Source organism: Schistocerca cancellata, chromosome 1, assembly GCF_023864275.1.
Source record: "Schistocerca cancellata isolate TAMUIC-IGC-003103 chromosome 1, iqSchCanc2.1, whole genome shotgun sequence".
Classification (NCBI taxonomy): domain Eukaryota; kingdom Metazoa; phylum Arthropoda; class Insecta; order Orthoptera; family Acrididae; genus Schistocerca; species Schistocerca cancellata.
In genome coordinates, this window is record NC_064626.1 from 174485632 (window position 1) to 174513577 (window position 27946).

At 42.4% G+C, this 27946-nt stretch overlaps 1 protein-coding gene across 1 annotated transcript in view; it reads right to left on the bottom strand.

The window, feature by feature from the left end:
- The window catches only part of LOC126160489 (protein dopey-1 homolog), a 328138-nt gene that overhangs the window by 258630 nt on the left and 41562 nt on the right, over positions 1–27946 (bottom strand). The window contains exon 10 of the mRNA XM_049916952.1: positions 22711–23794. Coding sequence (XP_049772909.1) covers positions 22711–23794 — 1084 coding nt within the window. The remainder of the gene's footprint in view (positions 1–22710; positions 23795–27946) is intronic.

The following is a 27946-nucleotide window of genomic DNA, read 5'->3' on the forward strand; positions in this document are numbered from 1 at the left end:
GCAAGTGGTTCTCTTTTCTCCCAAGGTCTCTTTAATTTTCCTGTAGGCAGGTATCTATCTTACCCCTAGTGATATATGCCTCTACATCCTTACATTTGTCCTCTATCCATCCCTGCTTAGCCATTTTGCACTTCCTGTAGATCTCATTTTTGAGACTTTGTATTCCTTTTTGCCTGCTTCATTTACTGCATTTTTTTTTTATTTTCTCCTTTCATGAATTAAATTCAGTACATCTTCTGTTACCCAAGGATTTCTATTAGCCCTCATCTTTTTACCTACTTGATCCTCTGCTGCCTTCACTACTTCATCCCTCAAAGCTACCCATTCTTCTTCTACTGTATTTCTTTCCCCCATTCTTGTCAATTGTTCCTTAATGCACTCCCTGAAACTCTCTACCACCTCTGGTTCTGTCAGTTTATCTAGGTCCCATCTCCTTAAATTCCCACCTTTTTGCAGTTTCTTTAGTTTTAATCTACAGTTCATAACCAATAGATTGTGGTCAGAGTCCACATCTGCCCCTGGAAATATCTTACAATTTAAAACCTGGTTCCTAAATCTCTGTCTTACCATTATATAATCTATCTGTAGCCTGTCAGTATCTCCAGGCTTCTTCCATGTATACAACTTTCCTTTATGATTCTTGAACCAAGTGTTAGCTATGATTAAGTTATGCACTGTTCAAAATTCTACTAGGCGGCTTCCTCTTTCATTCCTTCCCCCCTCCTTTTCCTACTATAGAATTCCAGTCAGCTGTGACTATTAAATTTTCATCTCCCTTCACTATCTGAATAATTTCTTTTATTTCATCATACATTTCCTCAATTTGTTCGTCATCTGCAGAGCTAGTTGGCATATAAATTTGTACTACTGTGGTAGGCGTGGGCTTTGTATCTATCTTGGCCACAATAATGTGTTCACTATGCTGTTTGTAGTAGCTTACCCGCATTCCTATTTTCCTATTCATTATTAAACTTACTCCTGCATTACCCCTATTTGATTTTGTATTTATAACCCTGTATTCACCTGACAAGAAGTCTTGTTCTTCCTGCCACCGAACTTCACTTATTCCCACTATAACTAACTTCAACCTATGCATTTCCCTTTTTAAATTTTCTACCGTACCTGCCCGATTAAGGGATCTGACATTCCATGCTCCGATCCGTAGAACACCAGTTTTCTTTCTCCTCCTGAGTAGTCCTTGCCTGGAGATCCGAATGGGAGACTATTTTACCTCCGGAATATTTTACCCAAGTGGATGCCATCATCATTTAACCATACAGTAAAACTGCATGCCCTTGGGAAAAATTGCGGCTGTAGTTTCCCCTTGCTTTCAGCCGTTCGCAGTACCAGCACAGCAAGGCTGTTTTGGTTAGTGTTACAAGGTCAGATCAGTCAATCATCCAGACTGTTGCCCCTGCAACTACTGAAAAGCCTGCTGCCCCTCTTCAGGAACCATACGTTTGTCCGGCCTCTCAACAGATACTCCTCCGTTGTGGTTGCACCTACGGTGCAGCTATCTGTATTGCTGAGGCACGCAAGCCTCCCCCCCAACAGCAAGGTCCATGGTTCATGGGGGGATCATATTATTGTGACAATTATGAATGGTTGTCAGGATGAAAGTATCTGCACTGAATCGAGGAGTCAGCGTGCAACCAGACCTCTACATACACATGCTGGGTAGAGCTCAATGGCCTTTTGTCTGTTATCGTGCGCCTAGAGCTTCAGTGAGGTCTTGGTTTCATCTAGAATCGGTAACGTAATAGGCAGTATGTATGCTGAGAATGTTATTTTCCTGTAGTGGGCCGTTACTTTATTATTTAATGCATGCGGCTAGGTGTAAATGCTATGTTTGCGCAAAGTAATTCCAGATTCTGCACTTTTGATAGATACTGAACAGTTATTCAATGAGTTATTTGTATGTGGCCACCATTCACACACATTGTGTATTTCTGGAAAATAAAAGGGATTTATATCAAAGTTAAAATCATTCTGTTTTGAGAAATATTATTATCCTTCAGCAAGTCAACCAAGAAATTTAACCTCAGTACAACTTTCATTAAAATATTCACTAATGTCTCACTGCTAGTATAAAGTTTTGGTATAAACATTATTATACTGTGTTATTGGGCTATAGAGTGACAGTGTACAGTGACACCCAACTGATGATAGTGAGCCACGCTCAAAGTTAATCGTCATAAAATGTCCACATTCTACAACTACAATGTACCTATGTGTGTATAAAAAGGGGTATACAATGTGACGAGTAGGGGCAAGAACTCCGAGGCAAAACGTCCCATCACTCCAGCCTCATACAACCCTTCTACTCCTTCAGTGCACCTGCATAGTCCTTTCCCCTCTGCTGGTTCTCTTCTCTCCAGCCTCCAAACGCTACACCTAGCAGGTCATCATCCTGTCTCTGCCATGTTCATGCATGCATTCATAGACAGCACTATAGCATCATTTCTCATCTCTCTGCTATTCCTTACCATCCTTGTCCACGCCTCTATTGTTCTCTCTGTGTTCTGTATCACTTTATAGTCTACTGTTAAAGTTCTGATAGGATGCATTCCTAGAGGAGTCACCCAATATTTTGCGTCCTCCTACATATACCTTGCCAAAAGACCCTGAAGATAAAGTTAGAGAGATTTGAGCCCACATGCAGGCCCACCTGCCATATTTCTTCCTGCATACCATATGTGACTGGAACAGGAGACTTGGGAGGTGACACTAGTTCAAAAGTATGCTCCGCCACACACCACAGGGTGGCTTGTGGAGTATGGATATCAACTTAAATGTAGATGTAGATGCAGATGGGGATGTAAATGTGCCCATCTGCCACTCTACAGGCCGAGTAGCAATCTATTCAAATTCATATTGTTGTTATTCCATCCTGTACTTTTCATGACCTTGAAGTAACAATTAAAGCAGACAACTGTGTTAAGAGTCTTGTTCCTAAAGCACCCTGATCATTTTTTCTGAGGGTATCCCAAATCAAGTGCAGGCCTTCTTTACGTAAATATTAGCTGAGTACCCAGGGTTGCCTGGGCATGTACCAATTTAAATTTTATTAGTCAACCCTCCCCCTCTGCCCACCCTTGTTAGTGAATCTCCCCCCCCCTTCTTCTCCCTGTCCATCTCCTCTGTCCCCCTCCTCTCCCCGTCTGTCTCCTTCTCCTCCACCATTCTCCTTTCTCTGTCCATCTCTCATCCCCCCCCCCCCCCCCATCTCTCTCTCTGTCATAGAATGATATAATTGCATGTGGATTGAGTGGTATATAGGAACACAATCAGTAAAATTTGTTGCAAGTACAGTTAGAACTAAAGAAGTAATAAATTAAAATGTCACACTTGCGAAAATGTAGTAAGCGATAAGGTTATTTCCTTTCATCACTGCATGGGAGGTGTCAGTGAGAAAATGTTTTGTAAGGATTTGAAATTACGTGTAAAGTTTGCTCTCATTCTCAAATACTCGATGAACATACTCTGGGTATCCATGCGTCATGGCCTACACTTCTTTTTCACCCCCACCCTTACCCCTTTGATAGGTAGGTGGTTCTGACATGCACAGTGATACTCTGCAGACAATAAGTGACATGTATACCAAGTTCGGTTTAAATTGGTCCAGTGGCTTCGGAGGAGATGTGGAACACACACACACACACACACACACACACACACACACACATTACAGTTTTGTAATATGTATGAATGTAGATGTAGATGCAAATGTAGAATATCTTTATTCTCCATGGTCCAATTTTGATGAAATTAAGTCCATACAGAGCCCAAACTATGCTCAAGATACCTGCAAAAACCCCATGAAAATTCATCTAGAAGCTTAGGAGATTAGCGTGTTCAGAGATTTACAGACGGGACACAACCATTTTACATATTTACTATTAGTACTGAGTTCAAAGACAGACTGTAGAGCACTATTTATTTATATTTTCTGTAAGTCGATTATGTAGCCTATTTCATATGACAATGGAAGACACGGTAGTCACGAAGTGGTTGTTTAACAAGATACAGATTTACATTTGAATCAAGCTAGTGTGTACTTGAAGGGACAACAGCATGGTTCTGAATCGATTGTTGCACAGTCAGTTATGCAGAACAGTTACAAGGGCTAACTGCAAAGTAGCCTTTGTTAAGCAGTAAATCAATGTTCCACAAAATTTCGGGAGAACTGCCGAATGTTTGTAACTTCCTGCCACAATATTTCGGTGCAGAGTCTTCTGGCCATCTTAAGGTGATACTGGCAAAAACGCACTGAGTTCTGATATTTAAGGCCCTGCCAGCACATGCGTGGTGGATTCACTTGGTGTTGTGGGTGCGCTAATTGAGCACGCTGGATTCTGCTGCGCCGCGTGCCATTCGTGGTGAAAACTTGCCGCATCGATACCAATTTGATTGTCTTCCCATGATTCCATCACAGAACTACGCTGACTATGGAGAGCACAAAGTTTTTCAACAATTGGATTCCATGCCAAATTCAACTGAAAACCGCCATCTCAATTAATAAGAGACTCACTGTCAGACAGTCATATTTCCATAGATTCATTAATAATAGAACTCCAGAGTTAGACGCATGGGCCACAATTTTTGTCTCACTGTAATTCATTATGTGACCAGGCGAGTATGTTACTGATGTTCTACAATGCGATCCTGCACGGTACACGTCACTTGCCCTATATAAGATTTGCACACATTTGCACGGAATCCTGTAAACACATGCCTTTCACAGCTCTAGGTCATCTTTGATGGATCCCAACAGCGACAAAATTTTTTCAGGAGGGCAAAAAATTGCTTTCACTTTATACTGTCACAGAAGAAGCTGAGTAGCACAGTCACTGTAGCGTAGTGGTTACGATACTAGACTTTTGCATGGTGGGTCATCAGTTCAAAACTCACCTGAACTGTAATATTTTAATTTCTATATTCGATTCCAGTACAATCTGAAAGTAGCCACAAATGTCAAGAATCCTTGTACACCAATGTTCTGTAACTGTATATATACCTTATGTGTTCTGGCCGGAGGCAATTCGCTCTGCGCTCTTGTATGTGTATGTGCAAGGTGGTGGTGTTATTTTGGGGGGAGGGGGGGGAAGGGAGGGGGGGGGGGGTGCGCTCAAATACTAAGGTCATTCGCGCCCAGTCACAAACGTTGGTGGACTAATAGCGTAGAAAAACGCAAGGGGGCAACATCAGAAAGTACTTACAAAGACGCAGAGAAACAAAATAAAAGAGTTAGATTTTTTTTGGACAAGTCCGTCAGTGTAATAAAATGAAGGACACAATCAGCTGCTCGAGCATCATCAGCTAAAAGTTCCTGTAAGGTAGACAGCAGACACAGGGCAACACGAGAGTGAATAAAACGGGGACAGGACAATAAAACATGGCACACCGTCAATGGATGACCACAGGGGCACTGCCGGGCGGGGTCACCGGACAACAGGGAGCGGTGGCTAAATCGGCAATTCCCAATCTGCAACCTGGCCAAAATGACCTCCTCTCGCCGGGAAGGGCGTGAGAAGGTCATCCAAGCTGTTGGGATCGGTTTGATGGCCCTAAGCTTATTTTCACGGAGAGGGGCCAAGCCTCTTGCCACAATGATGAAACGTGTCGACAAATAATCCCACTAACATCGGTTGATGGGACACAAAAGGAAGCTGTCCGAGGCAGGAGGAGAGCAGCCTTGGCCGCAGCATTAGGAGCTTCGTTCCCAGGCACACCAACGTGGCCAGAAATCCACAAAAAAAGGACACAAGTGCTGGTATCAGCTAGCGACTGAAGGGACCACTGAATTCGTTGCACGAGAGGGTGGTCCGAATATGGGTCACGGAGACTCTGAATGGCACTCAAAGAATCAGAGCAGATGGCATAGGGAGAATGATGATGGCGGCGGATATACTGAACAGCCTGATGGAGAGCAAAAAGCTCAGCTGTAAAGCTTTAACACTGGTCAAGGAGCCGGTATTGAAAGGTATCATCTCCAGCGACAAAGGCACATCCGATACCAGGAGTAGTCTTGGAGCCATCTGTGTAAATAAAGACGTTAGTAGCAAGCCTCTAATGAAGTTCGACAAACCCCGAGCGGTATATCGAATCTGCGGTCCTCTCCTTTGGGAGCGAGCTGAGTTCAAGGTGAACGCGAACCTGAGCCTGGAGCCAAGGTGGAGTCGGGCTCTCACCCACTCGAAAAGTAGTAGGGAGGGTAAAATCAAGTTACCGAAGCAGGCGACGAAAGCGAACTCCAGGAGGTAACAGGGCATAGACATACAGCCCGTATTGGCGGTCGAGAGAGTCATCAAAGAAAGAGAAATATGACTGGTGGTCGGACACTGACATCAGTCGGCAGGTGCACCGACAAAGCAACAGATCGCGCCAGTAGTTTAGCAGTAATTCGGCAGCTTCGGCATACAGACTCTCAACAGGGCTGGTGTAGAATGCTCCAGTCGCCAGACGTAACGCCTGATGGTGGATAGAGTTTAGATGGTGTAAGATGGTCGGTCGGGCAGAAGAGTAGACAAAGCTCCCATAATCCAGCTTTGATCGGACAATGGACCGATATAAGCGAAGCAAGACCATTCGATCTGCTCCCCATGACGTACCGCTGAGAACACAGAGGACATTTAGGGAACGGGTACAACGAGCAGTCAAGTAAGACACATGTGGAGACCAGCAAAGTTTCCTGTCAAATGTAAGACCTAAAAGTTTTGTTGTCTCCATGAATGGGAGAGCAACAGGACCGAGATGTAAGGATGGTGGAAGAAACTGTTCGTAACGCCAGAAGTTCATACAAACCGTTTTCTCACCAGAAAAACGGAAACCATTAGCGACACTCCAGGAGTATAGACAGTCTAGACAACGCTGAAGACAGCGCTCCAGGAGACATGTTCTCTGAGCGCTGCAGTAGATCGTAAAGTCGTCCACATAAAGGGAGCCTGAAACGTCAGCTGGAAGGCAATCCATTATTGGATTGATAGCTATGGTAAAAAGGGCCACGCTCAAAACGGAACCCTCGGGCACCCCATTCTCCTGGCGAAAGGCATCTGACAAAACAGAACCCATACGTACCCTGAACATTCGATCCATTAAAAATGCATTAATAAAAAGAGGGAGGCAGCCGCAAAGGCCCCAAGTGTGCATGGTGCGGAGAATGCCTGCCCTCCAACAGGTGTCGTAAGCCTTCTCCAAATCAAAGAACACAGCGACCATCTGGCGCTTACGCAAAAAGTTGTTCATAATGAAGGTCGACAAGGTAACTAGGTGGTCAACAGCAGAGCGGCGCCTACGAAAGCCACATTGGACATTGGTAAGGAGACGTCGAGATTCAAGGAGCCAAACCAATCGAGAATTTACCATGCACTCCATCATCTTGCAGACGCAGCTGGTAAGGGAGATGGGGCGATAACTGGAAGGAAGGTGTTTGTCCTTTCCTGGTTTGGGTATGGGAACAACAAATGCTTCACGCCAGCGTGTGGGAACATGACCTTGAGTCAAGATGCGATTATAGGCGTGAAGAAGAAAGCCTTTACCTGCAGGAGAAAGGTTCTTCAGCATCTGAATATGGATACCATTGGGCCCCGGAGCAAAGGATCGGGACCGGGCAAGTGCACTTTTGTGTTCCCGCATGGTGAAAGTGGCATTGTAACTTTATCGATTCAAAGACTGGAAAGAAGGTGACCGTGCCTCCTCCACTTGTTTTCGGGGGAGGAAGGCAGGGTGGTAATGGTCAGAGCTCGAAACCTCTGCCAAAAAGCGGCCGAAGGCATTTGAGACATCCTCAGGGTCCACAAGGACTTCATTCGCTACAGTCAGGCCAGAAATTGGGGAGTGGACCTTGGTGCCGTATAGCCAGCGCAGGCCACCCCAGACAACTTAACAAGGAGTAAAACAGTTGAATGAGCTGGTGAAAGCCACCCAGCAAGCCTTTTTGCTTTCTTTGATAACACGACGACATTGTGCACGGAGTCGTTTGTAACTGATACAGTTCACCATCATAGGGTGCCGATGGAAGGTACGTGAAGCATGTCGCCGAGTACGAATAGCGTCGCTGCATGCCGTAGTCCACCAGGGGACTGGGACTCGACGGGGAGAAGAGGAAGTATGAGGGATGGAATATTCAGCAGCAGTGAGAATAATGTCCGTGAGGTATGTGACCTGACTATCGCAGCTGGAGAAGTCTTTATCATGGAAGGTTGCCAGGGAGGTGAAAAGCCCCCAGTCGGCTTTGGAGATGTTCCAGCTAGTGTAACGTGGAGAAGGGGTGTGATAAAGGAGATGGATTACGCAGGGGAAATGGTCAATCGAGTATACCACTCGAACCGACGTGCAAGTTGGATAGTGGATAGTGAGAGGTCCAAGTGGGAATACGTATGTGTTGCATCCGAAAGGAATGTAGGTGCACCGGTATTTAAGCAGACTAGATTGAGGTGGTTGAAAAGGTCTGCCAAGAGGGTGCCTCTTGGGCAGGATGCTGGAGAGCCCCAAAGGAGATGGTTGGCATTAAAGTCTCCAATCAACAAAAATGGTGTAGGAATCTGAGCAATCAGCTGTATCATGTCTGCCCTAGTAAAGGCAGATGATGATGGAGTGTAGACAGTACAAATGGAAAATGTGAAAGTGGGGAAAGTAATTCGGATGGCAACTGCCTGCAGATCTGTGTGCAATGTGATTGGATCGTAGTAGATATCATCCCAAACCACCAACATGACCCCTCCATGAGCCGGAATACCTGCCACAGGGGGTAGTTCAAAATGCACGGAGGGATAGTGTGCCAGGTCAATACGATTGCATGGGCGTAACTTTGTTTGTTGGAGACCTACGACAAGCGGGCAGTGCATTCGAAGGAGCAATTTTAGTTCCTCTCGGTTGGATCGAATGCCATGAATATTCCATTGAAGAAGTGCCATTATGAAAATGAAAAGAAAGAAAGAAAAAAAGAAACAAGAAAGAGTCACCTCGATGGCCACTGAGGGCCTGGCTTTGAGGGAGCACTGCTGCTGCAATCTATAGGTGGTGAGTCATGGCCCATCAACTGAACACTTGCATCTGTCAACCTTCCTGAGCTGGCCAGGAGGGGCAGCTTCCTCCGCCGGTGAATGGCCAGATGATCGGCTACCAGCGGTGCGGCCTGGCGAAACTGAAGATGGCTGGGGACGGCAAGCGCTGGGTGGCGCAGGAAAAGAAACGCGCCTCGGTGGAGCTGGAGAACTCTTTTTACTATGAGCCTTCTTTGAAGAACTACATTTTGTCGAAAGAACAGTTGATGGCTGTGAAGGTCGAGTACACAAGAAAACTTGGTGTGTCGGTTCTTTTTTGAAGGTCTGAGCACCTGATTTAGAGGACCTCATCTTAGCAGTAGCAGATGATGATGTTTGAGCCTTAGGGTTGGTGGGAGGAAGAGGAGACATTGATCGGGCGATCTTAGCATTGGCCAATCTGAAGACCAAATAGCTAAATGTTACATCACATGTCTGTGTAACTACCTCTCTGGTAGGCCGAGGAGAGGCGAGAACAGTACTGTATTTCCCTGACGGAAGCACAGTGGACTTTCTGCTATTGAATAACTTGCGAGCAGCCGAGGTTGACACCTTCTCTTCCACTCGAATTTCCTGTATACTTTTCTCATCTTTGTAGACAGGGCAGTCGCAAGAGGAGGCAGCATGGTCGCCCAAGCAGTTGACGCAACGAGGGGACGGAGATGAAGAGTCACCCTCATGGGTGTCCCTGCCACAGGTAACGCATTTAGCCGCACTTGAACAAGACTGCCGTGTATGGTTAAACCGCTGACATTGGTAACACCTTGTACGGCTGGGTACATACGGCTGAACAGAAATGATCTCATAACCTGCTTTAATTCGTGAAGGCAATTGCGCATTGTCGAATGTCAGGAATATGGTTTGGGTCGGTATGAGGTCCTTGTCCACCCTTTTCACAACCCAATGGATGGCCATCACTCCCTGATCAGAGAGGAAAGACAGAATCTCCTCATCAGTTAGTCCGTCGAGTCACCTGGTATACACCACACCATGCGACGAATTCAAGGTGCGGTGGGCTCCACCCGTACAGGGAATGTGTGTAAGAGAGTGGCTCGAAGTAATTTTTGGGCCTGGAAGGCGCTCTCTGTCTCCAACAGCAAGGTACCATTGCGCAACAGAGTACAAGATTTCACTGGTTCCGCAATTACATCGACACCCTTCTGAATGACGAAAGGGTTGACTGTTGAAAAATCGTGACCGTCAGATCTTTTGATAACAAGAAACTTCAGTGTCATCTAGCTTTCTTCTTTGGGCAGAAGACAGGGAAGAAGAAGAAGAAGAAGAAGAAGAAGAAGAAGAAGAAGAGAAATCCATTGCAGATGAATCCCCCATGATTGCCAGCGTCTCCGATGGCGCGCTCCTTCCTTGTGGGGGCCCCCTCGGAGGGCACTCCCACCTTAGGTGATTTTCCACACCTCAGGTCACACCTCCCGAGAAACGAACGGAGGGACCAATCGGCATGTTCGGAAGGTAACAGCCCAGGCAATCACCCCTCCCTGGGCCTGGCCTTTACCAGAGGGTACGTGCGTGCCTTACTTGTCTACCCAGGGCGGGAAATTACGCGTTACCCCGTCACCGGCTACGCGTGCGAACGCTTGGGTCGGCCTTCAGACACGCACGGGGAGGAAAGAAGAAAGAAGAGAGGAAAGAGAGAGAGAGAGAGAGAGAGAGAGAGAGAGAGAGAGAGAGGGATAGAAGAAAGAATCTCAAACGCCGAAGCGGAGAATAAGACACGGAAAAGAAGACAAGGAGAATAGGGCAAGGAGAATGAGACAGGGATAGAAGTAAGTGCATGAAAGCAAGGAGAAGAGTGAACGTAGAGGAAGATCAATAGAGGAAGAAAGTGTGAGAATAGAGAAAAACAAAGGAACAGGATCCTGGAGCATTCAAACGTCCGTCTCCGGTCGAAGGCTCGATACATTACTCCCAAGAAGAGGTTATGGGGAGGGTGGGAGGGAGGATTGGGGATGAGGAGGGATGGGGGAAGGGGGGGTAGGGCAATCCGGAAAGGAAGGGGAACTGCACTACTAGCTCAGGGCCCCGTGCTTGCCACGCACGTATCCACAAAAGAGTTGTGGACCCCCTGGGGGGTATGTTCAAGTGGTGAAGAAAACTTCGTTAAGTGAAATTAGTGTTCATCATTCATCTAATGACACCTTCTTCTATGTGACATTATTCTGGTGGAGGCAACATATATTGGAACTTGTGATAGCGCACATTATTGACGACACAATGGCTCCCATCAGGCCACAACAGAGCCGCCGTTTACGTGGTGAGAAACCTGAGTTCAAGCCATATTCAACAGATCGCAATCTATCGGAGACAGAAGAAGAAGATGTTACGATGACAGCAACTGTGGGCCACCACATGAGACATCCTTCCGGGTTCTCTGGTGGCGATGGCCAAGATCCAAACACTCGGCTGAAGGTATATGAGCGTAATGCCAAATTTAACAAATGGGATGACAATGTGTGTTTGGCTAACATACTCTTCTATTTGGAGGGCACTACAAAGCAAAGGTATGAGGACAACAAGGATAAGTTCACAAGCTGGGAAGTATTCCAGCCGGAACTGCGCAAGTATTTTGGCGACACACAACAACAGAAGTGCAAGGCTGAAGATAAATTAAAGTGTAGGACACAGCGTCCATGAGAAACTACAGCATCTTACATTCAAGACATCTTGGAGCTGTGTAAAATAGTGGATCCTAGAATGAAGGAGGAAGATAAGGTTGCACATCTCATGAAGGGTGATACTGACGACATGTATCAAGCCCTACTCCTGAAGGAGATTTGGACTGCAGACGACTCGACTCCATAAAATGGTGCCAGTATATCGAGACAATGCATCAAAAAAGAATTACACGCAAGAAGTTTGAATGGCTTCCAAACGTCATATTGATGTCTGTGATGGAGGAAGGAACTGATTTCACAAGTGTTCTTCATCAAATAGTGAGAGAGGAAGTTCTGAAGGCACTTGGATTGCACGGCGAGCAAACAACCGAGGTGCTTCAAGAGGTCATAAGGGAGGAAGTGGAACAGACATTGAACCCAATCTCTCGTCCTTAATTTCCCTTTAAACCAGTGAAAAAGTCAAGGCCCAGGTGAGGTTATGTCCCTACAATGCCGCATGAGGAACCTGTTTGGGCACCAAGGAAGACTGACGTCTGGAGGACCCAGGATAACCAACCAGTATGTTTCCACTGCGGATGACCGGGACACGTGGTGCGCTACTGTTGAGAAAGGCAGCTGATATTTGATGACGCCTGCACCACAAGACAGCAGACCAATCTTAGCCGACGCCAACTCCGGGACGACTAAGATGAACAAGATGTGGGTGCAGGACGACGTCGGTCACCATCACCGCAAGCTAGCTGCTGGAGAGGACGCTCCCCAACATGCCGATCAAGGTCTCCATCGCTGTTTAGAAGCTCCAGTTGTTCACCTAGCCGCTGCAACCTGGAAAACTAAAGTGTGCGACCTTCCTTGGAGGTGAGCACACCGAAGATAAAAATCCTCTGCCGTCCATCACTACAAAAATGATAGGAAACTATGTTGATATCCTCATGGATGGCTGACCAGTCCAAGCTCTTGTGGACTCTGGAGCATCATATTCAGTCATTTCGGAGATGTACCGTCGCCAGTTGCAGAAAACCATATTTGTTGACAACAAAACACCTCTGCTGAAGGTGGCTAATGGGAAGTATGTAAAACCTACAGGAAGATGTGTCATTTGTATGGGCATAAGTGGCCATACAAAACCCTTAGGATTCATCGTCTTACAAGATGTAGTCATGATGTCATTCTCGGATGGGACTTTTTGAAAGCTTCTCAGGCAATTATAGATTGTGGTCACTCGAAGATTATGCTGGATGAGATGAGATACTGTGGACAGGAAGATCCAAGTGTTTGGAGACTATGTGTGCTGGATGAAGTCATCATTCCAGCAGTCAGCACTAGAAAGGTAACTGTCATGTGTCATGCCATGCATCAACCCACGGATCTTGTGGTGGAATGTAAGAGAAGCATACCACTGAAGAATAACTTGGTCATCCCGGCCTCTGTCGTCTCGTTTAAGAATGGATTCGGTGAATTGTTGATAGTTGACTGTCACCGAGAACTGCAAATCCTTCCAAGATGCATGTGCGTAGCAAACGCTGAACTGTTAATTGTCGAACAGCTGAGCATCATAGTAACTTCCCATGCTGAGTCTGTGGGTGAAATTGGCGATACCACTCCGAGACAAGATCTTCTAGCTCGACTATCACCAGATCTCACTAAGGAACAACAGAAGAAGCTATTTGCCATTCTTCAAGAGTTCTCTGAATGCTTCAATCCACAGGTGAAGAACCTATTAGACAAACTGGTGGTGAATCACCAGTTTAGCACTGGAGATCATCAACCAATAAGCCAGAGAGCATACTGTGTGTCACCAACGGAACGTCGAATAATTTGCGACGAGGTAGAGAAAGTGATGAAGAATGACATCATTCAGCCTTCGCAGAGTCCAGGGTCGTCACCAGTGGTTCTCATCAGGAAGAAGGATGGCAGTTGGCGTTTTTATGTTGATTACAGGAAGCCTAATAAGATAACTATAAAGGACGTTTATCCCCTTCCACAAATGATACACTAGATTGTCTGAAGGGGGCTAAGTTTTTCTCAACCATGGACATGTACTCGGGATACTGGCAAATCGGAAGCAGATGAGGCTGATCATGAGAAAACTACTTTATCATCCCTGAGGGCCTGTATGAGTTTAAGGTAATGCCATTTGGTTTGTGTAATGCACCAGCAACTTTTGAACAGATGATGGATAATCTTCTAAGTCACCTGAAGTGGACGATATGTCTTTGTTATTTAGATGACATTATAGTGTTCTCAGAGACATTTGATGAACACGTAAAAAGACTCAGGGCCGTTCTAAGTGTCTCCAACAAGGTGGACTGAAACTTATCCAAGAAAGTGTCTCTTTGGAGCAAAAGAAATCAAAATACTTGGACACCAGGCCAGTCCAAGAGTTGTTAAAAGTTGATGCTAAATTTATCTGGAGTGGTGCTCAACAAGATTCTTTTGACGTGCTGCGAAAAAGTCTGACAACTGACCCTGTACTTGGTCTGTATGATGAGAGAGCACCTACAGAACTACACACAGATGCCAGTGGTTATGGGATTGGTGCTGTTCTGGTGCAAATTTCTGATGAAAAAGAGAAGGTTATAGCCTATGCTTCTAGGACACTTACAAAAGCCGAGAGGAACTTCTCAACAACAGAAAGAGAATGTCTTGCTGTGATCTGGGCCATGTGCAAATTTCGACAGTATCTCTATGGAACACCATTCACTTTGTTGGTTGACAGGTCTTGAGGATCCAATGGGACGACACGCCAGGTGGACACTACGTCTTCAAGAGTAGGAGATTACCATAGCGTACAAAAGTGGAAGAAAACACCAAGATGCCGACTGTCTCTCAAGTAACCCTGTGCAAGACCATCAAGACTTTGATGAAGATAGTGACTGTCTTGCTGCACTCCAGGATCTCTCTGCTGAGCAGGAGGAGGATGCCAAGATATCTCAAATTATGCTTGCCTTAAATCAGTCAGAGGATGTGAAAGGACAATTTAAGGTAGTTAATGGATTACTTTGCAAGAAAAACTTTGATCCATATGGAAAGAGGTGGCTACCAGTGATTCCTGAACACGTGCACTTAGATGTTATACAGAAATTCCATGACACACTTAAGTCCAGACATTTAGGATTTGTTAAGACATACAATAGGATCTGCAAGAGATTTTTCTGGCCAGGTTTATTCAGGAGTGTCTGTCACTATGTGTCGCACTGTTGATAGCGCCAGAGGAGAAAGGCAGTTCCTCAGAAAGAACCTGGCCAACTCGTACCAATTCCACCAGCCGAAACACCTTTCCAGCATGTTGGGATTGACCTCCTCGGACGATTTCCAGCGTCTGCTAGTGGCAATACATGGATTATTGTTTGCACTGATTAACTGACACGCTATGGCATTGCAAAAGCCATGAAAACAGCCAAAGCATTCGAGGTAGCCAAATTAATCATGAAAGACATTGTATTCAAACACGGTGCCCCGAGGTCGTTAATTATGGATTGAGGGAAAGTTTTTGACAAAGACAAAGTTGTGACAGAGATAAACTGTCAGTGCAACATTACTCATCACATGACGACTGCCTAACATCTGCAAATTAACGGGCTTACTGAACGCATTAATAAGACGTTGGCCGACGTGGTATCAATGATCATCAATGTTGAGCAGAGCAACTGGGATGAGGTGCTACCTTTCGTGACATTTTCCTACGACACCGCCAAACAAGACACCGCACGCTGCAAGCTCAAGAAAACGAACGCCGAAGGTATGACGCGAGCCACTGCTTCTCTCTGAGAAGCTCCTCAGGCGCTACTTTGGACCTTATAAGGTTGTAAAACAGTTGTCTGATGTTATTTATGAAGTTGAGGATTTCGACTCCAACACAAGAAGATGAAAGATCAGAGGTACGGTCCACGTCCTTCAAATGAAGCTCTATAAGGATCCTGCAACCCAGGGTAAATTTGAAGCTCCAGCAACAGGCAACAAGCGGAAAGGTGACGAAGAGTGTAGCTGCAAAGGAAGTTCTAAGAAGATCATCGCCAGGGTGAACATCAGCAATTGGGAGTTGGAGTATGCAGGACAGATGACTTGTTCCCGGACTATGAGGACTTAACACCGAGACGCTGTTCTCTTAAGGAGGAAGCAATGTCGCAGAAGAATCTGAGTAGCACTGTCACTGTGGTGTAGTGGTTATGAGACTAGACTATTGCATGGAGTGTCATCAGTTCAAAAGTCACCTGAACTGTAAAATTTTAATTTCTATATTCGGTTCCAGTACATTCTAGACGTATCCACAAATGTGAAGAATCATTGTGCTAAAATGTTGTGTAACTGTATATACACCGTTTGTGTTCTGGCCGAAGGCAGTTCGCTCCGCGCTCTTGTATGTGCAAGTGCTGACTAAACCTACCTTCGTTAAGTGAGGTTAGTATTCGTGATTCACCTAATTACACCTTCTTCTATGTGACAATATTTTCTTAGTATTCTGCCTATTTGCGCTGAAGTATTACCAATATACGGTAAATAGGCAATCGTTTTAAAAGCCACTTCCTGTTCTTGCTCTGTCGTTTACAGGTTTGCAGCGCTCTCTCCACTTGCTGGGACTAATACCCATTCTTCAGAAATACAGTCTGCAGGGGCTCCAGTTCCGTTTGCACACTATCGGTGTCAGAGATGACGTGGGCTCGGTGGGTCATTTGTGCTGGATGGTGGTAACTAGCGACTTTCAAGTAAAGATCTATGTGAGAGGGCTTTCTATATACTGAAAGACCAAGTGTTCCATTGCTCTTACATCACACCAAAACATCTAAAAACAGCAAGCAACACTCCTTCTCCAACTCCATAGTAAATGTTGTTTTCGTGTATGGAGTTCAGATGTTGTAGGAACTCTAACAGACGATCCAAACCATGAGGCCAAACTATAAAAGTATCATCAACATATCGCCAGAATACTATTGGTTTAAAAGTGGCTAAGACGAGTGCTCACTCCTCAAAATCTTCCATAGATTGATTGGCCACCAGGGAAGACAAATGACTCCCCATGGTGACATCATCTGATTCTCATAAAACTCACTGTTAAAATAAAAAATATGTAGAGGAGAGGGTGTGCTCAAATTTGTGGAACAATATGTATGCCGGAAAAGTTTTAAATCTCAGTAAATGAGTAACTAGAATATTGAAAGAAAATCTAAATTACTTCTCTATATTATCATCATTCAAATTTAAGTGCATAACTTATGAGTTGATAAATTCCTTTGCATAAAATTTCACCACCTGAGATTGCAATCAACTCATGACAGCTCTTGAGGTTCTTTATAAAAATCCAAATGTTGGGATCCAAGCCACTTTCTCATATGCATGAAGTGGTGGAAATCACTTGGAGCCACAACTAGGCTGTAAGACAGACATTAAAAAAATCGCGCTTGAACTGAAGCAACAATTCTTATGTCTGCTGGGTAGAATGTGGCTGAACACTGCCGTGAAAAACGACGTTGGTGGTCAAGAGAGTGTGGCATTTGTTTTGAATGGTTCTTTTCCATTCTCTTAATGTTTGTGAAAGTACACTTCAGAATTGACTGTCCTTGCACATCCCACAAACATGGTCCCTTCAGCATCCCAAAATGTGGTAGTCATAACACATCTGGATGATAAAATATGGTGTGCTTTTTTCAACTTGTTGAGTGAAGTGGAAGCCCCCCACCCCCTCATCAATGACTGTTTTTCATCCTTGGTTTAACATAGGAAGCCCAGGTTTGGTCATCAAGACTAAAATTGCCAGTAGGCCTTCTGCTTCCACACTATATGAAAAAGGAAGCCAAGAAAACAGTCATTCACACAGTTTTGTGATTACAAGGAAGGAGTTCTGGAATCCAAAGAGCAAAGACGTTATGATTTAGTCACTACCCCCGTGCACAACACTGACAAATATGCAAAAAGTTGTCCAACACTTGAGATATCATGAAATGCTAATTATCAGGAATTTTTCATCAACTGTCTGTACTACTTCATTGATCACTACAAACAAATGGCCACTTCTGTCATCATAATGTACGGCACTACTGACATATAACACCTTCACTCGTCCTGTCCTGTCCTGTCTATATATAGCACAAAATTTTGCAATGAATGTCAACAGCTTTGAGACATTTTGCTTGGCGATATCAATTGAGCAGCTCATTTTGAACAGGTACCTTATTTGTACGAGAAACAATGTGGATTTCTCACTACCACAATTGTAAGCATACTGGCTTACGGCTTGAGTAGGTGCACCAACTGTTCAGCTGCCATTTTTAATTCCCATACGTGATGAAAATTGACTTTACCTTCATGATGGGCCTCCCTTCACTAGATCAGGCCATGACAAACTTCTGATGCATCCTTCTGGGATGTGAATTTTAGTTAGCACAACATTTTGATAACTAACAAAATTGTACTCCATTTGTGTACTTTCATAAGCTCATTTCTGTTTTACTGGCACGTAGTATAAATTTCAGTTTCATATGACAGGTGCTGTTGAAATATCACGATCAAGATTTGAACAATGGAAAGTCCAGGATATAATAACAACAATATGGAAAGCGCAGATTGCTACTCACTACACAGATGAGGCGCTGAGTCACAGACAGACACAGTGAAAAAGAATGCTAGAAATATATCAGCTTTTGGACAAAGTCCTTCTTCAGATACAGAAAACACACACATTCACTCAACAATAACAGCTCATACACCCATGCCACTGTCTCTGAGCACTAAGTCCTGACTGCAGCTGTGTCTGACATGAGCAACAATCTAACTGGTTTGGATAGTTGGCGTAAGGAAGATGCATGGGGCATGGAAGGGGTGCAGTATCAGGGTAGGGGTGGGAGAATATGCTAATGCTGGCTATAGCTGCATGTATGGGCATAGAGATGATGGGACAGAGCTGCTAGGTAGGGATAGAGGTAATCACTGAAACAACCGGTTATGGTTTTACTATTTTTTCCCTCTCTTCAATTTAACCTACTCTTTAAAACTGCTCAAAATAATCAGTTTTCAAATAAGTGATTTTCTCTTTTCTGATGCTGTTATTTTCAGTAGTAAATTGCTTTTTTCCCTCTCTTCAGTTTAACCTACTCTTTAAAACTGCTCAAAATAATCAGTTTTCAAAATAAGTGATTTTCTCTTTTCTGATGCTGTTATTTTCAGTAGTAAATATCGATGTTGAGCAAAAATGGAAAAATTCTAATGAATGGGAAGGAGCAGAAAATCTCGATCTACATGGGGTGGAGCCTGAGGCAGAAATCAGTCTCAATGTCTCCAGCAAAGATGGTAAAGATGAAGGAGATGGACACGGTGATGGTGAGAGCTAAATTTCACATGTTCACTTTCCTGCATCATCATTTTTGAATGGTATCAATTTTTCACACTGAAGCAACCACAAAATTAAGGGTTCATTGCTACCACATTTCATAAAATACTTCCAAACTAAAGATGATGCCGTTCTGCAATACGACTGATGTACAAGGACAAAATGAGAAACTATCTTGTATATGGGAAAGTCTTGATCATCATACCATCTAAAACACAACACCATGACGCAACATCAAACATTTGTTGCTCCTTTCTATCCATTGGCATCATCATTAAAATAGCACTTATCGATTTTCCCATTTTCGATAATGAACTTTATTTCAAAGCAATCGAGATTTTAAAAATAAAAATTACCTTTTTCTTTTTTTTTTTTCTTTTTAATTTACAAAACTTCTAGCACTGCCGCTATGGCAAATTATATACCTGTTTTCGTACCTGCTTACATGTAAAAAATGAAAAAACAAACTGTTACAACCATGACCAAACAAATACCAAAAAATACTGGTATTAGTTTTAACCAGCATGTTTTTCCCATCTCTACTGTTAGGAGCAGCATTAGAAGGCTGTGCACAGTAGAGAGGAGAGAAATATGTATGTGTACTGAGGGATGTAAAGTGTGCGCAGTACTAGAGTAAGGAACAAGGAAGGGGATAGGCAAGTGGAAGTGACAGGAACTAACACATCGTGTTGGGCAGCATGTTCAGGAACTGGTTGTCCAGCTGTCTCTTGGCTATAGTTTGGCAGTGGTTATTCATGCGGACAGGCAGCTTCTTAGTTGTCATGCCCACGTAGAACGCAGTGCAGTGATTGCAACTAAGTTGGCAGATCACTTGGCTGCTTTCACACGTGAACTTGGCTTTGATGGGGTAAGTGATATCAGTGACAGACCTGGAGAAGGTAGTAGAGGGAGGATGTATGGCACAGGTCTTCCATCTGGGTCTATTGCAGGGATATGGGCCAAGACGTAACATGTAGGGAGCAGGATAGACAAGGATATTGCGTAAATTGTGTGGGCGGCAGATTCCCACTGTGGGAGGGGTAGGAAGGATAGTGTGGAGGATATTTCTCATTTCAGAGTAGGAAGAGAGATAGTCAACACTGTTGCAGAGAATGTGATTAAACTAATCTAATCCTGTGTGGTACTGAGTTACAAGAGGAGTGCTTCTTTGTGGCCAGACAGTGTATACGTGGGGGATGGTATGGGATTGGTGAAGCAAGGTAAATAAGATTTGTTGCTGGATAGGTCTGGGAGGGTAATTTCAGTCTGTGAAGGCTTCAAAGAGATCCTTGGAGTATTTGGAGAGGAGTTCTCATCACTACAGACATCCACATGTGACTAGGTCATGTGGAAGGAGAGTAGCAATCTATCCTTTCCATATTTTTGTTACACTGTCAAGATTTATATATACATGAAGCATGTTGCAACAGAATGAATATTGCTGAGGTCTCATAGGTTCAGACTAAAGAGAGATATCATAGACAAGGATTCTACGTGTTGTCACACTGCAAGAAGAACATCCCTGACACTTCACACACATGTAGCTCACTGTCCAGAGGGGACACTTTAGTGCCAAACCAAGCTCTGGAATTAATTAATGTTGCCATGGTGACAGTTCCACATTGCTACCTTACAACTCATGGTCACACATGGTGGCTCTCAGTGGCTGCAAAGCGTCTGTCCTGTACTTACCCCCTGTCACGGATTGAGTAACCAATTCGGTTCATTTTATCATGTGATCTAAAACGTCATACTCGTAATTTCAAATGGATGTGATATGGTCTCTTTCTCAGGCTGCAGGAAAGTAGGCAGGGGTGTTATCTTACAGTGTCAATCTTGTGAGCTCATATATATGATGTTACCTTTAGGACGAAAGGAATAACAGTGAGCATGTCATATTGTTGCTGAACATCACTGAACGAGTTGATACAGCTCTGAAAATTGGAACAACCTCTGTAAGGGAAATACTAACGGAGGAGTGTGCTGGAGATCTACAGGAACCAACTGCAGCTCTTTCGACTCCAGGAAAACTAGCGTTTGTGCTACTAAAATGACGGAACTCGATAAGTTTCAAAAGGACACTAATTGGCGAAATACGTATGACTATTACACATGGAAAGAATAGCCCGCCTAAAGGAAGCTGTTTCTCTCACTATGAGATAGTGAACTTTTTTTCAGAGGAAAAACCAGCCTTTCAGTGGTACTAAAGAAGACAGGGTTCTGATGGAAAACATTTTCTGGAAGAAGAGTGCTGGTTGAACAGGAGGATATCATTGTCTGAAGATGCTATTTTTTGAGGTTGGTATCTAACTACTATCTAACTAAATCAAACAAAATCATTTGGTTGCACAAAATGTGTGTAAATGCTGAACATTTCAGATCAGCTGTATGGACTGATGATACTGCATGAGGGTGGAAAAGGTAGCAGCTCATTCTTTTACATGCTGGAGCAATCAGTGAATTTATTGCAAAGGTTTTGTCGTTATTTGCATCAAAGAAATCTGGGAACTACCATGAAGAAATGATGGCAACTAAATTTGAAGAGTAGTTCATACACTCTTTGATTCCACACATAGAAAAGAACTCCACTACAACATTCAATTATGCACAATACTGCTCTTAATTAAACACAGCCCCTCCATGAAGCAGCAGGAAGAGTGAACATAGCAAACCAGCTAGAGAAGAATGGAACATATTCATTTGATAGGGGAATGAGAAAAGCAAAATCGTGAAAGAGCAAAAATCACTTAATATCATTTATGATATTGACAAAATTGCGGAAGAAAACTGCCAGATAGTGTTGCACCTTCTACAATATCATTGCCATTTCAGTGCAATATAACTTATCTGGGCTCAGTTGAAATCATGTTTTGCAGATAGAAATAATAGTAATAAATTAAGACACATCAAATTTTTTGTGCATGAGGTATTGGGCAGTATTACTACCACAAAATACTGTCACAGATAGGTGGTACATCTTAGAACAGACATTGCAACAAGAAGGTGCACTGGAACAAGGAGTGTAAGAGTCAATAATAACATTAGAGTATGATTGCAGCAGCAGCAGCAGTAACAGCAGTGGCAGCAGCAACAGCAGGGAAGATGGCGACAGTGACATAGGAGATATGGCTAAGAGTGAACATATTGAAGACTTTGGAGTCCACTCTCTTCTATAAGATGCAGGTAAGGAGTGCACCTATGCATTAAAATATGTATTTAAATACTGAAACATTGTTATCTTTATCTCAACATACATTTATAAACCTTTTCCTTTTAATTGTGATGAGAGTGGGTTTTGATCCCTCAAGGCTATAAGAGTTTTTTAGAGCTTCAGCAGAAGGACATCGCAACAGCTCTACAATTTTCTGGTGCGATATTCGTAGTTAGGCTACCGACACGTCATAACAAAAAACAGCTGCATAGTACCATTGGCAACGCAGTCGCTGGTTGTCAATGACATGCTTTCAATGGTTCAACTACAGTTTATCTTGTCTGTTAACTTCACACATTTACTGAGTGACAGGTATTGCTGCAATTCTCTTATGTAGATCAAATATCAACTAATCATCAATATTTTACAACAGCTGTTTACGTTCAACACAAAAACTATTACTTTGAACATACAGATGTATTATAGCGATTGCCTCAAACAACTGAGACTGTACATGTATTAGCAAAAACAACTAAAGTAAAAAGCACAGTATTTTACCTGTTGGCTCGTCTATCGGTGTTTCTGGAAGACAGTAAGTGGGAAATGTGGACAGTTCCACCAAGAGATTGCATGATACTTTTACAGGTGATTCCCACTCTTGGGCATTAGACTTGCAAAAGTATATCTTCCTTCTATTGTCATATTTTCCTGATAGATTAGAATAGTTATGTTTTTCTAGCTCTATAATTTCTTCGCAGAACTGACAACTGTGATCATTGCTTTCCAAACACCTATTCAAAATACATATAAGCTTTTCAGTCCTTTCATCATCTGTTTCTTGTGGATGAATAATAAGTTGTTTGAAGAGAGAATCCACATCACAGCCCATTAACCGTTTATTACACATGAACTTCACATAGAATATTTTATACTGTTTTAAGCACTCTTCAAGCAATGACTGCTGTTTTGAAGGCAATAAAAGAGGTTCAGACGACTCTTCTGAAACTGACTGACTAGTTATATCAGCTTCACTTCCCATCAAACTAGTTTCAGTATCTGTTAGCTGTGCTGCACTTCCGTAAGACAGATTGGGACTGAGTTTTCCTGAACTACTAATACTAATGTTCAGATGTCCATTGACTGTAACTTCAGCAGCAGATTCATCAACAGTCCTTTCTTCACACAGATTTTCTTGAGAATTGGAACTCACTGTTACTACAACAGGACTAATTTCATCAATGACTTCGTTTTTCTCACCAGACTGTCTCAAGCGAAACTTTGATTTCTTGTTTTTGTTTGAACCCTTACCACTGGATCTTGATTTTTTGCTTTTATCAGTAATATCTGGTAAAGACTTGCTGTGCTCTATGGGGCTACATACTTGGTTAATGGTTGTGTCTATCTGATCACTTGCTGATTTCCCATTTAGTGAACTAACCGCTACCACTGAGGGCTGCACTTTTGAAAGTATTTTTGCACACAGTTGGAGAGAACGTGCTATATCTTCTGCTGAGAGATTATCACAATGCTCTGTCAACTTGCAAATAATGTGAAGAAAGAGTCCTGGTAAATGTTCACTCGTGGTGTCCATATATGCCTCCAGAGATACAGCATCCAGAAGGAATTCTGCAAGTGTACATACCTATAAAAACAAAAACAATGTATCAGTTTCTTGAAACTATGAAAACTAATGCTTAAATTAAACAATACATTACTTATTATAATCCAGATTCAAAAGAATCTGTTTATTAAACCTACAATATTCCTTTATGTAAGTACATTTGCAGATGAGAACATTTCTTTTCCAGTTAATTTTGCACTTTTAGTATCACGACAGTGTGATTTATGATAAGACGCTGAATATCAAAACATCAGTCTATTATTTCATCATAGAAATAGAAGGATTTGGATAAATTATGATAAAATACAAACAAAATCATATACAAAAATGACATGTTTACTTTTATTTATTTATTTTTCAGTGCTGAGTTTTTATTAGAAATGGATGCATCCATTTATGTTAATGCTTAACAAATTTACAAAGGGATATATATGAAACACAAGTTATACCAGTACTGTCAAATGTTCTTCATGGGTTGAAGTTGAAAAAACACTTATATGACAACAAACATGCCACAATGAATACAACACTGTCCTCACTGTGAATATTTATTTATTTTTATTTACACATCAAGTTCTGTAGGACCAAATTGAGGAGCAAATCTCCAAGGTCACGGAACATGTCAGTACATGAAATTACAACATAAAAGTAGTAAATGCAATCCACAATACAACAAGAATCAGCTTAATTTTTCAAGGAACTCCTCGATAGAATAGAAGGAGTGACCCATGAGGGAACTCTTCAGTTTCAATTTGAAGGCACATGACTTACTGCTAAGATTTTTGAATTCAAATGATAGTTTATTGAAAATGGATGTAGCAGTATACTGCACACCTTTCTGCACAAGAGTTAAGGAAGTCCAATCCAAATGCAGGTTTTATTTCTGCTAGTATTAACTGAGTGAAAGCTGCTTATTCTAGGGAATAAGCTAATATTGTTAACAAGAAATGACAGTAAGGAATATATATACTGAGAGGCCAATGTCAAAATACCCAGAATCATGAACAGGGGTCGACAAGGGGTTCGTGAACTTACAACACTTATTGCCTGAACCGCCTGTTTCTAAGCCAAAAATATCTTTTTATAATGGGAAGAGTTACCTCAAAATATAATACCATATGACATAAGCGAATTAAAATAAGCAAAGCAGACTAATTTTCGTGTCGAACGATCACTCACTTCAGATATCGTTCGAATAGTACAAATGGCAGCACTAAGTCTTTGAACAAGATCTTGAACATGGGCTTTCCACTACAGTTTACTATCTATCTGAACACCTAGAAATTTGAACTGTTCAGTTTCACTAATTATATGCTTGTTCTGTGAAATTAAAATCTCAGGTTTTGTTCAATTGTGTGTTAGAAACCGTAAAGACTGAGTCTTACAGTCATTTAGCATTAGTTTATTTTCTACAAGCCATGAACTTTGGTCATGAACTGCACTATTTGAAACCCAGCCAATGTTGCACACAACATCCTTTACTACCAATCTAATGTCACCATCAAACAGAAATATTTTAGAGTTACCCATAATACTAGAGGGCATATCATTTATATAAATAAGGAACAGGAGTGCACCCAACATTGATCCATGGGGCACCCCCTACTTGACCGTACCCCACTCAGACCCCAACATCACAGCCATTCTCAACATTGTGAATAAGGAACTTTTGCTGTCTGTTGCTAAAGTAAGAAGTGAACCAATTGGGAACTACTCCCTGTATTCCGTAATGGTTCAACTTCGGGAGCAATATTTTGTGATAAACACAATCAAACGCCTTAGTTAAATCAAAAAATATGCCTAGCATTCAAAACCTTTTATTTAACCCACCCAGTACCTCATAGAGAAAAGAGAATCTAGCATTTTCAGTTATTAAACAACTTCTAAAGCCCAACTGTACATTTGATAGCAAATCGTGGGATATAAAATGATCAACTGTCCTTACATATACAGCTTTTTCAATAATTTTAGCAAACACTAATGGCATAGAAACAGGCCAAAAATTGTCTACGTTATCCCTTTCTCCATTTTTGTAAAGCAGCTTTATTACTGAGTACTTTAATCGTACAGGAAACTGACCATTCCTAAAGGGAAAATTACAAATATGGCTAAGTACAGGGCTAACACGTGCAGCACAGTACTTTAATATTCTTCAAGGCACTCCATCATAACCATGAGAGTCCTTAGTCTTCAGTGATTTAATTATTGACTCGAACTCCCCCTTGGCTGTATCACAGAGGAGTATTTCGGACATCAATTTCGGAAGAGGCATTTGCCAAGAAAGTTACACGATTCCCTGTAGAAACTAAATTTTTACTTAATTCACCAGCAACGCTGAGAAAATGATTGTTAAATACTGTACATATATCTGAGTTATCAGTAACAGAAATATTTTTACTATGAACTAACTTTATATTGTCGACCTTGTGCAGGTGACCAGACACTTCCTTCACAACCGACCACACGGTTTTAATTTTATCCTGCAACTTACCTATTCTATTCTCATACCACGTTCTCTTTGCCTTCCTAATGACATTTTTAAGCACCTTACAATACTATTTGTAATGGGCTTGAATGTGACTACTTCTAACATTTTGATATAATTTCCTCTTTGTTATACACGATATCCCATCCCACTAGTCAGCCACACGAGCTGACTACTACTGCTAGAATGTTCTAATGGACAGCAACTCTCAAAGAGCGTGAGAAATGTGTTAAGGAAAGCATTATATTTATCATCTATGTTATTGGCACTATAAACATCCTGCCACTCTTGTTCCTTGACAAGGTTTAAAAAACTCTCTATTGCTGTTGCATTAACTTGTAATTACATGTGACATCTGTTTGAGTACAAAAGCCTTTTAGTGTTAAAACTTGTGAATCATGATCTGATAAGCCATTCACCCTTTTACTAACAGAATGCCCATCTAGTAATGAAGAATGAATATAAATATTGTCCATGGCTATGCTACTGTTCCCCTGCACCCTAGTTGGAAAAAAACACAGTCTGTATCAGATCATATGAATTTAGGGGATCTACCAACATCCTTTTTCTTGCACCATCATATACAAAATTAATACTGAAGTCACCACATATAACTAATTTCTGGTACTTCCTACAAAGTGAGTTAAGAACCCTCTCTAGCTTGAGCAGAAACACTCTGGAGTCAGAATTAGGGCACCTACAAACAACAACAACAACAGTTAGAAGTTTAGTTTCACTAAATTCAACTGCCCCTGCACAACATTCAAATACCTGTTCAGTGCAGTGCTGTGATAGCCCTATGGACTCAATGGAATACTGTTTGTTATGTACATAGCCACTACCTCACCCCAAAAGGAACTCCTTGAAAAACAGTCAGCATAATCTGTATCCTGGTAATGGAAGCCTCTGAATTGTCAAATTATTTAAGTGGTGCTCTGACATACCAATAATTTCGAGTCAACATCTATAAACAGTTCACTAACTTTATATCTAATACCTCATATTTTGATGAAATATACTAACTCCTTCTCTACTTGGAAACATGACATCCTCTGAAGGTGAGTCCTTAGATAGAGGGACTTCCTTTAAGCAGGTATACCTATCAGCTCTAACACCAACTAATACAGGAAATTTTCCATGAGTGATTCGACCACTACCAACTACACTGTCACCTATAAGCTTTGCCAGCCTCCCCTTTCCATACCTATTGAGGTGCAGGCCATGCCTAGTGAAACCCTATCTACTGACAGACCCAACTGGCACCACACACACGCACACAAGCACAAGCTTTTGGAAAAGGAACTCATTCTTCTAACTCTGACAGTAAGCTGCTTCCAAACAAGCATGATTTTTCATTTTGCACCTACTACTGAAATTGTTGAGCATTTCCTTAGCCATAATATAATGTTCTGAAAATACCATTGTAATCCCACCTGACGTATCAATGGATCAAACGATATAATTATGAATACATCCACCGAGTCCAGTAAGTGTGGTGCAAAAGATACATCTGCTGCCACCCGGTCATGTGACAAAACAGAACAACTGCAATACATTTAAGGGTGGCTGAAGACTGCCCTGTCACTTGTCCAAGAGCCAATGTCCATTCTAACAACTGATTATGACCCTGCGGTGATTGGTTTATTCCTGGACTGTGATTTGAGCTTCATTGTTATCTTCTGACAATA